Source organism: Mesoplodon bidens (genome assembly GCF_964165515.1).
Source record: "Mesoplodon bidens genome assembly, chromosome: 1".
Taxonomy (NCBI): domain Eukaryota; kingdom Metazoa; phylum Chordata; class Mammalia; order Artiodactyla; family Ziphiidae; genus Mesoplodon; species Mesoplodon bidens.
The window spans coordinates 54,414,537-54,432,021 of NC_138176.1; the positions used below are offsets into that span (position 1 = coordinate 54,414,537).

General features: G+C 41.6%; 1 protein-coding gene across 1 annotated transcript in view; it reads left to right on the top strand.

The window, feature by feature from the left end:
• SEL1L3 (SEL1L family member 3) overlaps positions 1-1,692 on the top strand; it is a 100,474-nt gene extending 98,782 nt beyond the window's left edge. Inside the window, exon 24 of the mRNA XM_081245986.1 lies at positions 553-1,692. Within this exon, the coding sequence (XP_081102112.1) occupies positions 553-692 (140 nt within the window). The 3' untranslated portion in view covers positions 693-1,692. The remainder of the gene's footprint in view (positions 1-552) is intronic.
• Positions 1,693-17,485: the final 15,793 nt, after the last annotated feature.

The following is a 17,485-nucleotide window of genomic DNA, read 5'->3' on the forward strand; positions in this document are numbered from 1 at the left end:
TAATTCAATTTAAATCAAATTTGGCATATCATCCAAATGGAATCAGAATGTGAATAAAACCAACACTCTGATTGATTGGTGTAATCCAGAGTTTGCATTGCATCAATACTAGGTGAAAAAAAAAAAGAGATATGACCATAGGAAACATAGACCAAGGAGTTCCTTCTTCTTTCCTTCCTTCCTTCCTCACTCCCTCCCTCCCTCCCTTCCTCTCCCCTGCCTTTCTTTTCTCTTTCTTTCTTTCTTTCTTTCTTTCTTTCTTTCTTTCTTTCTTTCTTTCTTAATATTTACACACCCCTGTAAAGTTACAGAATAAATGCAGGACTTAGAATCCCAGAGATCTTTGCGCATCTGTTTCAACCTGTCATTTTATTGGAGGGGACACCAAAGTCCAAAGAACCTAGATAATGGGTCCAAAGTTGCTCATCCAGTTAGTGCCAGGACCACTAGTCTAGAAGCATCTCTCCTGGCTTGCAAGGGTCTAGGTGTGGTTGTGTGTCCTGCACATACTGTTTTGAATATTCAGCACTTGTTGTACATGTGTCTCTGCAGCCAGTGGTTCCCATCCGACACCAGCCCGGGCCCCCCCGGGCCCTACTGCCCCCACTGCAAGTCCAGCTGTGACTCCAGCTGCAGACGCCTCTGCTCAGGACCAGCCCACCATCACCAATAACCCGGAGCCACGTGGGTGAACTGTGCACTCCATGTCTCTCCAGCTGAGAGAGAATCCTTTCAACAGCTGGTATTGGATAGCTGGGGCTGGGGCTTTATACACCTTAAATGTCTTGTCAACTGGATGTGAATTTTGCACTTGGTGTCTTTTTTTTTTTTTTTTTTAATCAAAGAAATACCCAGAGCAGACAGTGGTTATACCAAAGGTTATCAAACAAATACAAGGAGCCTCCTGATCACAGGGACATGTGGGTCATTGCAGATGTCCATTTCTAATGACTGTGTGTATGGGGGAGTCAGAGTGTGCCTTGTGGCGTATCCGAATCCTTATACACTGAGATGTATTTTAAGAATCTTAGCCCCTTGTTCATTCCCTTTTATTAAAAAACAGAAAATTGTGACTTCTCTACCAGTTAGATAATATTTGGTGTGTGTGTTTGCCACTGCCCTACCCCTCGCAGTCCCATGGACAGATTTCCATGTGACATCCAAGACCCAGCAATTCTAAGGCACCTTGAAATAAATGGGTTAAGGCTGGAAATACAGGGAAGGCAATGGCTTTGTAAATTGGGTTTACATTTTTCTCCTTGAATTTTTCTAGGGTTGTAGTGCTTCCAAATCATTTAATGACACTGTTGGGATATCATTTACCTTTCAACTGCAATCCATAAAATAACATTTAGAAAATTCTTAGTATTTAGGTCTAGTCTTTTCCATGAATTACCCATTAGAATAGACGGGCAGCAGTGGAATATGCAGGAAACAAGCCTTTAGCTCATAGTCTCATTCCCCACCCTTTATGCCTGCCTGCATCTGCATAGGGGCGTGTGTGTATGTGTGTGTGTGTGTGTGTGTGTGTGTGTGTGTGTGTCTGGGGGGGACGGATAGAGAGGGAGGAAGGGGAAGAGCAGACTGTCTATGCTGTATGCTGCTAAGGTAGTAAATAAATTGCAATACTGTGGGTCCAAACTACTCTTTGCACTACTTTATTTACAGTAGCAAATAAAAATTATTTTTATACCATTGTCTCTTGGGAAGTGTCTTTATTTCCTTTTTCATAGTTACTGTTTCCTTTTTCATAGTTACTGTTGTCATCACACAAAGTCCTAAGGTCCATGCATTTTCCTCAAGGAGGCAAAAAAAGTCCCCTCATCAGAGGGATTAATTCTGGTAACCATTAACGTTTTTGGATGGAGAGGTGGCAGGAGGCCTCTCTCCAGGAAGCCCGAGCTCAGGGTCTGGCCCCTGAAATGTTTGCACAGTATCAGTCATTGTTTCAGGGTTCTGGCTGTTGTAAGGCTGGATTTCTATCAGTTCTGGGTTAAGTCTGTGGCCCATCCTCTTTCTCCTATGTATGCTATGTGTACCGCTCTTGTTTTAGGAAAGGTTGCCCTTCCTGCTTGCGAAAGAGCCAGACTTTGGAGTCGGACAGCCCCGGATTCAAATTCTGGTTCGGTAGCTTACTAGCTCAGTAATCTTGGGTGAGTGATTAACCTCTCTGAGTCTTGGATTACTGTTTTACAAAATAGGGGCCATAAAGTCCACCTCTTGGGCTTTTCGTGAGGCTTAAGAGGATAACATATATAAAAGTCACAGGACAGTGCCCTGATCGTGGTTGGTTGTTATCGTTATTAGAAAGAGAAGTCTGAGGGGCCAGATCAAGTGCTCTTTGGTCTGCCTAGATCCTCTTCATGGCAAACACAGCCATTCCCCAGCTGCTGGGAGCAGAGGCTGCTGAAAGTTCACAGCTGCACCCCTCACTGGGAACTGCCACCAGCGGCAGGAGTCTGCCCAAGGTTAAATCCTGGCCAGAGCAGCTCAGCGCTTGCTGATGTCAGGAGGCTTTTTCAATCTCAGCACTATTGACATTCAGGGCCAGGTGGCTCTTTGTTGCAGGGTGACGGCATGGGGGTGGGGGGGCGCTGTCTTGGGCATTAGGATGTATGGCAGCAGCATCACTGGTCTCTACCCACTAGATGCCAGTAGTGCAAGCACCCGCTCCCGCAGTGTACATGCACACACCCAGTCCCCTGGTGTGATAGCCAAAAATGTCTCCAGACATTACCCAATGTTCTTTGCGGGGGCAAAATAACCACCCCTCCTTCACCTTGACAATGACTGATGCAGGATAACAAAGGCCCCTTTCCTCGATTTGGAACAGTCCTTGAAGGGCCATCCCAGCTCCAGAACACCACCTTGGCGGCGCACTCATTATAGCTCAATTTCTCCCTCTGTCCAATTCTGCCTTCCTTGTTTTCACACGGGATTTCCTGACATTGCTCCTGTAAACCTTCACACACAGGCCTGCACTCAGAATCTGTTTACAAGAACACAACTATATTAGTCTGCTAGAGCTGCCATATCAAAATAGCACAGACTGGGTGGCTTAAACAACAGAATTCATTTCCACGCAGTATGGAGAATGGAAGTCCAAGTTCAAGGTGTCAGCAGGGCTGGTTTCTTCTGAGGCCTCTCCCTTGGCTTGTAGATGGCTGTCTTCTTCCAGTATCTTTATACAATCTTTCCTTGTGTGTGTGTATGGGTCCTAATCTCCTCCTCTTATGACACCAGTCCTATTGGATCAGGGCCCATCCTAGTGACCTCATTTTACCTTAATGATCTCTTTAAAGGCCCTGCCTCCAAATACAGTCACATTCTGCATTCTGTGGTACTGGGGGTTAGGACTTAAATATATGCCTTTTGGGAGGACACAACTCAGCCCATAATACCAACCTAAAACCCCAGGGAAGGTTGGTTCATGTCCAGAATGTGGACTTGTGGGAGCCATCTTGATCTGAGACAATTGCCCAAACATGCTCACCCCAGCTGATGCTGGAAAGAGCTGTGTGGTTCCAGTGCCAAACCACTTCAGGTGAAGCTGGTAGGTCACCTATCGAGTCCTGTTCCAGCTTAGGCTCCTGTTCTCTTGGGAGTTCTCAGGCAGTATGATGTGGGTCCAGCCTCAACCTCCATCTTCTCTCCTCAAGTTCTAAACTCAGTTCCCACAAGGCTGATGTCCAAGCTAGCTGGAATAGAACCCTGCACAGTGAAGACAATGGGGAAGGGGTGGGGGAGGAAAAAGGGAATGGGAGGATGGGGTCCAGAGATGATATTCAGTTACTTCCCTCTTGTCCCCTCCCCTTGGGACATTCTTAGACCAGAGGGTGCAGCCCTGTAAATGTGAAACAGAGCTAGCACACAGATGTGATCTCTTTGGTCCAGCCAATATTTTTAAAAATTTGATTAAGTTGTTATCTTAAAATCAATGATTTGAGGCTTTTCCTAGAAAAATATACAGATGTGAAAAAACTGGGCTTTCATTGCTGCATGGTAAGAATTAGCTGAAGCTGAGTAGGTCTGCTCCGTTTAGACAGAGCTTGTGCTTTCTGCTTTGCCCCAGTCTCCACTATTCCCTGCTGTTTAAACTTAGCCCACGTAGGTAATTGAATTTATTATCCATGCTTTGGACTTGCTTGTCTTCATTCATAATGACTTTATTTTGGCAAGTTTGAGAGAGACCCCCAAATTCATCTACTGCTTAGTCACTGTAAAGCCCCTGGGAACTAGGGAAATGGTAGTCTTTCTTTCCACTCTCTGATAGAGGGAAGTGCCAAGTTGTGAGTCATTTGAAGTCCCAATAAAGTGCCCAAAAATGTTGCAGGATAAAATGTCAATTAAAAAATAGTATTTTCAGGGCTTCCCTGGTGGCGCAGTGGTTGAGAGTCCGCCTGCCGATGCAGGGGACACAGGTTTGTGCCCCGGTCCGGGAAGATCCCACATGCTGCGGAGCAGCTGGGCCCGTGGGCCATGGCCGCTGAGTCTGCATGTCCGGAGCCTGTGCTCTGCAGCGGGAGAGGCCACAACAGTGAGAGGCCCGTGTACCGCAAAAAAAAAAAAAAAAAAAAAAAAAAAAAAAAAAAAAAAATAGTATTTTCAGGAATTCCCTGGTGGTTCAGTGGTTAGGACTCCGTGCTTTCACTGCCAAGGGCACGGGATTGATCCCTGTTCAGGGAACTAGGATCCTGCAAGCCACGTGGCACAGCCAAAAAAAAAAAGGGAAAAAATAGTATTTTCCTACACCAACAAGTAACTAAAAGATAAAATATTAAGGAATTATATTTGTTAAAAAAACAAATATTTAATAAAATAGTAAATATTGTAAATTAAATTATTTCATTTACAATAGTAATACAGTTATAAAAAGTCTAGTAATTAACCTAACAATGAATTCACTTGATTTTACCAAGAAAATTTTTAATTTGAAGTATGTAGAGGACTTCCCTGGTGGTGCAATGGTTAAGAATCCGCCTGCCAATGCAGGGGACACGGGTTCGAGCCCTGGTCTGGGAAGATTCCACATGTCATGGAGCAACTAAGCCCGTGTGCCACAACTACTGAGCCTGTGTGCCACAACTACTGAAGCCCTCGCACTTAGAGCCCACTCTCCACAGCCAGAGAAGCCACCACAATGAGAAGCCCATGCACTGCAATGAAGACTAGCCCCCATTCTCCTCAACTAGAGAAAGCCTGTGTGCAGCAACAAAGACCCAATGCAGCCAAAAATAAATAAGTAAATTAAAAAATAAGTAGAGTTAGGAAATTGGCCAATCATATGCAGAAAAATAAGACTGAAACTGTACCTCATGTCCTTTATTTTTAAAATCCCAAAGAAATTAAAGATTTAACTGTGAAAAGTAGACTTGCAAGGCTGGTAGGGGAAATAGTAGGAGAATATTTTACACATTTTGAATGAGAAACGATTTTTTAAAACAATATATAGATTTTCTCTCTTCAAAAATGAAGGATTTTTATTCAAAAAATGTCTACCACAGTCAAATTTGGTGGATTGGTGACAGACTGGAAGAAGGCATTTGCAACATCCAACACCACAAAGGGTCAATATCCAAAATGTACTAGGAATGCATGCTAATCAACCATGACAGCAAACAGAATACCCAGTAGAAAAAATATTAGAGACCTATGATCAGGTAATTCATGAATGGAGAAAATTTAATGACTTACAAATAGATAAAGAGCTGCTCAACCTGGCTTGAAGTCAAAGAAATATGAATTAAAATCAAAAGTTATAACTCCATATCCATCATTTTTGCAAAAATGAGAAAGACACATAATACCCTGAGGATATGGGGAAATAGTTACTCCCATGCCTAGCCACTGGCAGGGCGAACTGGTGAGTAATATGACAGTAATGGTGAAATTAAGTATCTATGACTCAGCAAGCCATCCTGAGTATGGGTTCCACAAACTGCACAGGTCCAATATGAGGGAGGATATTTCTCACAGCATTATTTGAGAGAGCAAGGAGATGGAGCAGCCTGGATGTCCATCAGTTGGAGAATGGATATGGTGGATGGATGGAGTGAAAAACAACACACAGTCTCAGATAATATAAAATACCCAGGGGTGAATTTAACAAAAAATTCATGAGATCTGTATTCTGAAAGCTAAGAGCATTACTGAGAAAAATTAAGCAAAGCCTAAATAAAATGGAGATATATACCATGTTCATGGATCAAAAGACAATATTTTCAAAATGTTGATCCTCTTCAAATTGACTTACAGATTTAATGCAATAACAATCAAAATCTCAGCAGGATATTTTGGTAGAAATTGCCAAGCTGATTCTAAAATTTATATGGAAATGCAAAGGACCTAAAATAGCTAAAGCAGGGTTTTAAAAAAAAGGAACAAAACTGGAGGAATTACACTACTTGATTTTAAGGCTTATTTTTTTTTTTTTTTTTTTTTTTTTTTTTTTTTCTTTTTGCGGTATGCGGGCCTCTCACTCTTGTGGCCTCTCCCGTTGCGGAGCACAGGCTCCGGATGCGCAGGCCCAGTGGCCATGGCTCACGGGCCCAGCCGCTCCGCGGCATATGGGATCCTCCCAGACCGGGGCACGAACCCGTATCCCCTGCATCGGCAGGCGGACTCTCAACCACTGCGCCACCAGGGAGGCCCTTAAGGCTTATTTTAAAGCTACAGTTATTAAGACAGTGAGTGTGGTATTGCCATAAAAATAGACAAATAAATGGGAAAGAATAGAGATTCCAGAAATTCTCACATATATACAGTCAATTGATTTTCAACAAATTTGCCAAAAACTGTATCTGCCTTAGAGAAAAAAAAGATCTTTTCATAAAACAACTTGATAGACAAAAGCAAAAAAATAAAAAATAAAAAAATTAACCTAATCCTTCCCTCACACCATATATAAAAATTAGCTCAAAACGGGTCCTAGATCCAAATGTACAGACTAAAATTATAAGACTTGTAGAAGAAAATACCAATATCCTTGAATTTGGCAAAGATTTTTTTATGTAGGACACAAAATCATGAATTATAAACTAAAAATATCAGTAAATTGGACTTGATCAAAATGAGACATTCTTGCTCTTCAAAAGATACTGTTACAAAAATGAAAAGGCAAGCCACAAACTGGGAGACTATATCTGCAAAAAATGTAATGACAGAGGACTTGAATATAGCATATGTAATGAACTCTTGTGACTCAATAATAGAAGACCAGAAACACAATACAAAAAAAGGGGAAACAAACTGAACAAAATAACCTCCTGGGTTTCCCTGGTGGCGCAGTGGTTGAGAGTCCGCCTGCCGAGGCAGGGGACGTGGGTTCGTGCCCGGTCTGGGAAGATCCCACATGCCACGGAGCAGCTGGGCCCGTGAGCCATGGCCGCTGAGCTTGCGCATCCGGAGCCTGTGCTCCACAATGGGAGAGACCACAACAGTGAGAGGCCCGCATACCACCAAAAAAAAAAAAAAAAACCTCCTCATCAAGCTGGCAATAGGGATGCCAAATAAGCACACTGAAGATATACTCAACATCATTAGTCATTATAGAAAGGCAAATTAAAACCACATTGTAATATGACTGCATATTCACTAGAATGGCTAAAATTCAAAAGGCTGATTATCCTAAGTGTTGACAAGGACATGAAGCAAATGAAACTCTCATTTACTGCTCATGGGAATGTAAAATGATACAATCACTTCAGAAACAAAGTTTGGGAGCTCCTTAAAAAGTTAGTAGTACACTTCCTAATTTAGTGTTGCCAGATAAAATAAAAGACACCAAGTTAAATTTGAATTTCACGTAAATGGTGAAAAAATTTTAATATAGGTATGTCCTAAATATCACATGGGACATATGTATACTAAAAAAATTACTTGTTGTTCATCTCTGTTTTAAGTTATATACTTATATGGCTTTTACAAAATTTTTTACTTATTTATTTTATTTTTGACAGTATTAGGTCTTTGTTGCTGCGCACAGGCTTTCTCTAGTTGCGGCGAGCGGGGGCTACTCTTCCTTGCGGTGTGCGGGCTTCTCATTGCGGTGTCTTCTCTTGTTGCAGAAAATGGGCTCTACGCACTCGGACTTCAGTAGTTGTGCTGCGCAGCCTCAGTAGTTGTGACACACGGACTTAGTTGCTCCGCAGCATGTGGGATCTTCCTGGAGCAGGGCTCTAACCCATGTCCCCTGAATTGGAAGGTGGATTCTTAATCACTGCGTCACGAGGGAAGCCCACTTGTTGTTTATCTAAAATTCAATTTTAATTGGGTGTTGTGTATTTTTGTTTACTAAATCTGGCAGCTCCACTTCCCATACAACCCAGCCATTCCATTCCTAGGTATTTAGCCAAGATAAAATGAAAATATATGTCCACTTGTACACAAACATTCATAATAGCTTTCTTTGTAATAGCCCTAAACTGGAAACAACCCAAATGTCCATGAGCAAAAGAATAGATAAACAAATTATGGTATATCTATAAAATGGATTACTGCCCAGTGATAGAAAGGAATGAACTATTGGTACAAAAAAACATGGATGAATATCAAAGTAATTATGCTTAGTGAAAGAAGCCAGACCAAAAAAAAAAAAAGAGTACATATCAAATTATTTAAAAATTATCCATTTAAATAAAATTCTAGACAATGCCAACTAATCTATAGTGACGGAAAGCTGAGCATTGATTGCCTAGGGCATGTAAGGATTGGAATGAAAGTAGGGGGAAGGATGCTTTTTGAACTTCTCAGAGTGATAGATATATTCTTTATCTTGATTGTGATGATGGTTTCACTTGTGTATATATATTTCAAAACTCATCAAGTTGTATTCTTTAAGTGTGTGCAGTATATTATATGTCAACTATATCTCAATGAAGCTGTAAAATTTTATTTCTAATTTTCTTTTACTCTATATATAACAGTGTGTGAAACTCTGGTGGATAAAACAAGCATTTAACTTACTTGTAGAGACAAGACCAACAAATATAAAAAGTTAAATAAAAGCACAAGTGTTAAACAAGATGAAATTTGAGTTAATATTTGCAAATATTGAACCAGTATATTTTAATTTCCCCTACAACTCATGTTCCTTTGCAGCCTTCTCCCTCAGAGAGAGCCCTGAAGCTTACAACTAGAGGGTAGAATAAAGCAGATGTTTGATTTCAGATTAACAGGATAATCGACTAGCAAACTAAGCCTGCTAGAGGTCAGTTTCCTACAATCTTTAGTATATCAAGGGATAGGTTTGGAGGACTAGTTCATAGATTTTTCTATCAATAGTGTAGAGACAGTATCCCTTCCATTTGTGACAACTAGATACTGTGGTTAAAAGAATATAATAAAGGAAGTAAGAGAAAGATCCACTCCTTCCAGCCTGAAGGGTGGTGGGGAAAAGAAAGAAGAGAAAAACAGAGTCTAGAGGAGGAAGACAGATGCCATAGTCCTCCTTTTTTATATCCTCTCAAGCCCCCAGGAGGACTGACCCTCAAACTTAAACCCAGGGGAATCCTGGGGCATAGAGAGATCTGTCCTGCTTCCATTGGAAGGCGCCATGACCCCTGACCATACCTGGGGCTCAACCAGTGCCTCTGTTTGCTGTAGCCAAGGGGAAGAGCCTGAGTTTGGCTTCCCTGAGTCTTGCCAGCTTTCTGTGTGGTTAGAAAGTGTCCAGACAAACACCTTATACCACATTGAGAAAAGAAATTATGCAATGAGAAAATGTGTATTTGTAGAGGTTGTGGAATATGTTTATAAGCTTGCCAATCAGGAAATGCTAATATGACAAACAGTTCACCGTTACTTCCTTCCTGGTTTTTGCTAGAGATTAAGGTTTCTAAGGGTTAAAAATTATTATGTGGATGTAATTAAACTACTAGAAATAATAAGGGAAACATCTCAGTATAGAAGAAAACTAAGATGCGTGTTTCTAGTAAACAAAGTTATGAAGAAAGGAAATGGATTTTATTAAGGGAAAATGAAGTGATATTGTCCTGAAGCATCTCAAAGAGAGATACTTAATGATGCATATTTGGTATATTATATTACACAGGAAGCATTTTCAAATAAAAGGTAACATTAAAAAAAAAAAAAGGTGTCCAGAAAGTTTTATGTGCCCCAGGGGGAAGATGTGGAAAGTCACTGAGGGTGCTGGCTGTCAGGACTCTAGCAGGGACTGCAGCTATGGGAATTTTTTATTTTTTTGCGGTACGCGGGCCTCTCACTGTTGTGGCCTCTCCCGTTGAGGAGCACAGGCTCCGGACGCGCAGGCTCAGCGGCCATGGCTCACGAGTCCAGCCGCTCCGCAGCATGTGGGATCTTCCCGGACCGGGGCACGAACCCGTGTCCCCTGCATCGGCAGGCGGACTCTCAACCACTGTGCCACCAGGGAAGCCCTACAAACTTTTTTGGGGCGGGGGGGGAATCTTTAAATACCAATGAGAGCTGGAAGTGGAGCCCATCAGTAAGAGGAAGCTGGAGGGGATGTCTGGAAGCAATGTCCAAGATGAGGGAAACGACCACAAGTTTCCTGAAGCAGGTATTAGCTTCAGAGGCTGGCCCTATGACTAGACAGTATGAAGACATTGTACACATCACCACAAGCATCTCACTGTGAAAGGAAAATCAAAACGGAGTCGGTATTGCTAAGGAGCTCTCTAAAATGGAACTGGGAGGTCATTAAGGAAGTGTGACTTAGGCACATCAGCCTGGATGGAATCTGAACTTTTGACCTGAGGAAGTGACCCAGAAAAACTGCCAGAAACTCAAGATGCTTATTGAATCTTTACCCTAAAAGAACTCGTGACAGTTTATATATGTTTCATACCCCTACCCTAAATCAATTTTGTGATTCCTTAAGGACAAATATTTTCTGACTCAGGGTCAGAGTCAGTCACAATTCTTACCAGGCAACTTCTAAAAACTTCGTGGCTTTTTGTTTTTATAAGTGCTTCTTTCTCTTCCTCAAAACACTGTTTCAGGTTACCCAAATCTGTGCCTCCTGAATTGTAATTCTTAAGACCCTAAATAAACTCTTCCTATTTGCAGCCTCCTGAGTTATTTTTTTGACACCACAAATTCCAACATTGATACCATCTTACAGAGGAATAGAGTGTCTATGTGTAGGGGGAGGGGGATTCTGAGAGAGCAGGCATTTTACCTAAAGAAACTAAACTACCCAATGGCACAGCATTAGTTTATTACATTGGAATAAATAGTTTCCTGATTCTACTCCTCTACCCCGCCACCCACCAATACCCAGAGGACACACACTCAGAAGGAAGGCTAGATTATAGACAAAATAAAAAAATATATTTCAAAACACACATGAGCGTAATAAATTTGTAAACCATTACCAAGACAAGACAAGGGATGTTTCAAGGCATTCGATGCTCAAGGGCAATAGTGGTAGCCAGTAAATGCCAGGTAGTCTCAGAGGTAGGGTTGACTCTTGCGGGATGGGCAGAATTGGGGCCAAGCAGATGGAAGGGGACATGTCAGGTGAGGAGAACGTCGTGAGCAAGGGCCTGGAAGTGAGGGTGGGCACATGGAACAGAGAGCTCCTGCTGGGCTGTGGTGCCCCTGTTGGTGAACGCAACCTGGGAATTCAGCAGTGAATAAGCTCAGAAAAGGTAGGCTCTGAACAGACCTGGACATGCTTTCTAGAGACTTTTCAAAAAGAAAGCCAGAGAATGTTAGCTGGCCCCTCAATAGACCAAGAAGCTGCAGGGTAGCAGACATCTTCGACATGTCACTGAGACAGATTGAGATGATTCTTTAGAGGGTATGTCTAAGGCACTAGAAACACCAAGGGTCGTTCTCCTAGTAGGTCATCTTAAAGAAACCGGGGACTCGGAACAAAGGCTAGCTGGTACACTGCAAGGAGAGCTCTTATTTTCTAGTTTCTATTCACTCCAGGAAGAAAATGTACTGGGTCAGTCTGTTCAAAATGGCCTGGCTCACCTTTCTTGCCACCTCCTGTGGCCAAGTCATTCAGCCAGGCAGAACTCCTTGCCGAGAGGTCACGGAACAGGAAAGGGTGCTGGTTCTATGGGAGAAGCAGTCACTCTCATTCATTGCTGGTGGGAATGCAAAAGGGTTCACCACTTTGGAAGACAGTGTGGTGGTTTCTTACAAAATGGAACATACTCTTAACTTATAATACAGCAATGACACTCCTTGGTATCCACCCAAATGAACTGAAAACTTTGGTCCATACAAAAACTTGCATACAGATATTTATAGCAACTTTTTTCATAACTGCCCAAACTGGGAAACAACCAAGATGCCCCTCAGCAGGTGAATGTATAAATAAACTGTGGTCCATCCAGATAATAGAATATTATTCAGAGCTAAAAATAAACAAGCTAGAAAGCCATAAACAGATGTGGAAGAAACTTAAATGCATATTACTAAGTGAAAGAAGCCAATCTGAAAAGGCTACGTATTGTATGATTCCAACTATATGGCATTCTGGAGAAGGCAAAACTATGGAGACAGTAAAAAAGATCAGAGAGGGGTGGGGAGGGATGAATAAGAGGAGCACAGAGGCTTTTAGGGTAGTGAAAATCCTCTGTATGATACCATAATGATGGACACATATCATTATACATTTGCCCAAACTCGTCAAATGTACAACACTAGGATTAAACTGTAATGTAGGGCTTCCCTAGTGGCACAGTGTTTGAGAGTCCGCCTGCCGATGCAGGGGACACGGGTTTGTGCCCCGGTCCGGGAAGATCCCACATGCCGCAGAGCGGCTGGGCCCGTGAGCCATGGCCACTGAGGCTGTGCGTCCGGAGCCTGTGCTCCGCAACGGGAGAGGCCACAGCAGTGAGAGGCCCGCATACCTCAAAAAAAAAAAAAAAATCTGTAATGTAAACTCTGGACTTTGGGTGATTATGATGTGTCAATGTAGGTTCATCAATTATAACAAATATACCACTCTGGTGTGGGATGTTGATGATAGGAAAAGCTGTGCATGTGTGGGGTGCTGGGAGTTATGGGAAATCTCTGTATCTTCCCTGCAATTTTGCCATGAACCTGAAACTGATCTAAAACAATAGTCTCAATAATTTTTTTTAAAGCTAACAGAGATCAGTAATAGTTTTAAATGAATAATGTTAACATTTGAAGAAGAGTCACAAATGTAAGAAAAGTAGTACTCATTAGGACTTTAGGAAATTTGGGGATTCTGGGAGACCTTAAAATAGTTTCATCCCCAAAAGGATGTCTTCTGGGTCCACAGGTCTGCAATCGCCCAGAGCAGGGACAACTGGCTTGAACTACTTGCTATGTAGCCCTGAGCAAACAGCAGGCCATTTGGGCCCACTTTACTGGTCTAGCTGTCATCTCTGAGCTATCTTCAGGGTCTGATATACAATGATTGGACTTTTTTCCTCACAGTGGGCCTGGAGACTTCTGGCCCCTCTCTTTTTCATTCCAGCTGCTCCATAATCCAGCTCGAATTTCCTCTCTTCCAGGAAGTAGAAGAGAACCAACACTTCTTGTCTACCTACCATTCACCTAGTATTTTCCAGACATTATTTCTATAAGCAGAGGTCCAAGTAGGATCCCATCTATCCACTGGGAGTAGTCAAAGGATATCCACTCTCTCAAGAAACCATTTGCAAACTCAGATTTGCATGGAGCCTGGAATGTCTTCTAGGAATATGTTTTGATTTGCGGTTCATGTCTGGGGCTCAGACATGCCTAACAGAATTGAGGGCCATGGCTTGGAAAGTCCTTATAGAAGCCAGGGAGGAAATTGACCCTAGGGACCCAGACTGGGTAACAGACCCTCAGGGCTACTGGGGAGAACTAGATTGGGTTTACAAATAATCTCTTCTCAACTCTGCCATTATGGAAATATTTCACATTTGAAAGAGCTGTTTCAGTTCTGACTCTCTGGGGCCCTAGCAGGCTGTGGAGTCCACTAATGGACTTATACTAAGTGAGGGAGAGAGTATTTTCTTTTCTTTTTTTTTTTAATTAATTTTTTTTGGAATATAGTTGATTTACAATGTTGTGTTAGTTTCTACTGTACAGCAAGATGGATCAGCTATACATATACATATATCCCCTCTTTTTTAGATTTCCTTCCCATTTAGGTCACCACAGAGCATTCAGTAGATTTCCCTGAGCTATACTGTAGGTTCTCATGAGTTCTCTATTTTATGCATAGTATCAATAGTGTATATATGTCAATCCCAGTATGAGGGAGAGAGTATTTTCTATCCTCATTCTTCTCATCAGCACCATTACCCTAAGTCATGAATCCGGCTTAGCATGCTGCTGAAATATGTTGCTCAGTATTCTATAGACGTTTGTTAAGTAAGTAAATGAACCAAGCCATCCTGCATCATGAAGTTCAAATCCTCTGTTGGTGAGTCTCCACAGCATTTCCACCAAATGACCAGCCCAAACCAATAAATAATGAAGAACCCGAGCTTAGAGTGGTACCCTGGTAGAATTTTGGGGACCAGGGGCTGATGAGTGAAGGGGCACACCCCAACATTGAGAAACATAAGGTCTACTTATGGACCCACTTCCAGGAAGGGAATGTCCTCATGAGCAGGTCAGGTATCAATATTAACATGACCTCATTTGTATCCTCAGGGTGAGATACTAGGTTCGTATTTCACTTAATTCTCATGATACCACTGCAAATAAGATACACATTTCCCCCATTTTACAGATGAATAAACTACTGTTGCAATCATACTGAGGAATGAGTAACTGTAAAATCTCAGTGGCACATAGCCATAAGCATTTATTTCTCGTTCAGGCACCTGTAGGTTGGCTGTGGTTCAGCTGATCTAGTCTGGGCTTGGTTCCAGGCTGTAGGGTGGGTCCAACCATGCTCCATGTGTCTCTTATTCATCTGGGGTAAGTAGGTAACTGGGCATGTTGAATGAGATCAGGATATGCAACCCCAAAATATACCACTTTGGCATAAGTGTTATTGAGAATCAGAAGATGCAGGAAGAGTTCTCTGCCCTTTTGTTTTCTGCCCAAAATTAGGGCATAAATTTCCCTTTGTGAAGGTGTCCTCTCCTCTCTCATACCAGGAAGAGGAGAGCAACTCTTTTCACTGGAGATGGAGAGTCAGCACTGAGATGAGTCTGCATTAAAAAATCTTTCTAAAATAACCCTTATGTTCCATTAGTTTCCCCATATATTTCTTAGTTACTTCCCATAAAACATCATCCCTCAAATCTCAAACCCCCTTTCCCTTGTTAAAATGGTATATGAGCTTCTGAGTCTAACCACTTCTTTGTGTTTCTCTTTTTCTGTAAATTCTCGAATGCGTAAAATATTAATAAAAAAGTGTGTGCCTTTTCTCTTTTTGTCTTTTATTGCTTTAACCTGCAGGTCCCCATACACTGAACTGAAGAGGGTAGAGGAGAAGTTTATCCTCCCCAACAGTCTCATGACAAGAGGCTCAAAACCCAACTGGGCAAGCATTTTGAAGCCTTCATTCACATCACCTCTGCTAACATCCCATTAGCTAATGCAAGTCATATGGGTAACCATGAAGGTAAGGAAGAGTACGCCTCCTGCGGAGGTGGGACGGGGCTTGCTTTCAACTTCCATTTGTCTGACTCCAAAGCTGGAGCTGTTTCTTGCAGCTTTCATCCACTGCCCCCTTCTGTGAATTCCCCAGGCTTGTTGTGTTTACCACTCAATGAAGCAATTAATCACATACTTTTGTCACATTGTTCAGGTGTTTGTGCTTTGGTATTTGCTTTGTTTCCCCAGTGAGATGATTCAGTTATTAAAGCAGGGGCACTTCAGGGTCACTCCTAGCCCCTGTACAATGATGGTACTGAGAAGGAGCAGTGAATAATCATAGAAGGACTGCTCAGGTATTTTTTCCCTATTTTCCTACCAAGAAGTCTGCAGTAAGTGCCACTATGGGTATCCTGGCAGATTACATGAGAATGAGCCCAAAAGAGCTGATCATATAACTGCAGCCCCACAGTGCTGGAAGAATTTGATATCTCTTCATTTATTTTAGAGGATCTTCCACTAGCAGGTATAGCTGATTTAATCAGTACTGTATCCTCCTTGCAGACTTAATTAGCAGCTTTTGTCAAAACTTAAGCTTTCTGTTAAAAGCAGAATTAAAAAAAAAATTGTTCCAAGCTTATCTCCTTATTTTCAGTTATGTTTCATCCAGACAAGAGACCAAAATCTCACTTCTTTTTTTCTTTTAAGTTGAGCTATAATTGACATATATAACATTGTGAAGTTTAAGGTGTACAGCATGTTGATTTGATACAGTTATATGTTGCTATATGATTACTACCACAGAGTTAGCTAACACTTCCATCACATCACATAATTATCATTTCTTTTTTGTGTGTGAACATTTAAGTCACTTTCAAGTGTATAATACAGTACTGTTAAAAATTTAAAATAGAACTACCATGTGATCCAGAAATCCCATTTCTGGATATTCATCCAAAGGAAATGAAAGCAAGATCTCGAAAAGATGTCTGCACTCTCATGTTTATTGTCACTTTATTTACAATAGCCAAGATATGGAAACAACCTAAGTTTCCATCAATGGATGAATTAAAGAAGACATGGTATAAATATATAATGGAATATTATTCAGCCATGAGAAAGAAGGAAATCTGGCCATTTTTATTGGATGGAACTTGAGGGCATTATGCTAAATAAGTCGGACAGAGAAAAACAAATACTGTATGATCTCACTTACATGTGGAATCTAAAAAAGCCAAACTCATAGAAACAGAGAGTAGAGGTGTGGTTACCAGGGGCTGCAGGTATGGGAATTGGGGGGATGCGGGTCAAAGGGTACAAACTGGCAGTTAGAAGAGGAATAAGTTCTGGGGATCTAATGCACAAAATCTCACTTTCTAGAGTTAAGAAATGAAGAGTCAGAGTGATTCAAGAATGCCCTTCCCCTGGTCAAACAGAGACGATGGTAATACTGGTTAATATTTACTAAGCACCTACTATGTACCAGGATTATTCATTCATAACCTTGTTCAATCTTTATCTTACCCCATCTTATAACTGTTATAATTATCCCCATTTTGCAGCTGGAGAAAATGAGATTTAAAGAGATTATGAAACTTTCCAGGGTCACAGTGCTTACAAATGATAGAGATGGGACATCAACCCTAACCAGAAAAATCTGTGCTCTTTAGTGCTCTATGCTAAGTCTGTGTTCTTTTTTATTTTAATGAACTATTTCAGACATTAAAATGTACAGAAAATAATAGTCAGGTACAACCAACCAGTTTTATAAAGTGTTACCTTTTTCTTTTTTTTCTTTCAGTGATAGACTTTAAACAAAAACCAAAATATGGCAGACATGGAAACCGTCCCACAGGTACCCCCCTCCCTCCCCCTCTGCCCTCCCCCTATGCCCAGGGGCAACCACTATTTGAATTTAGAGTTTCTAATTCCAGTGTACTTTTAAGACTTGCTGTATATGTAAATAAGGACAAAC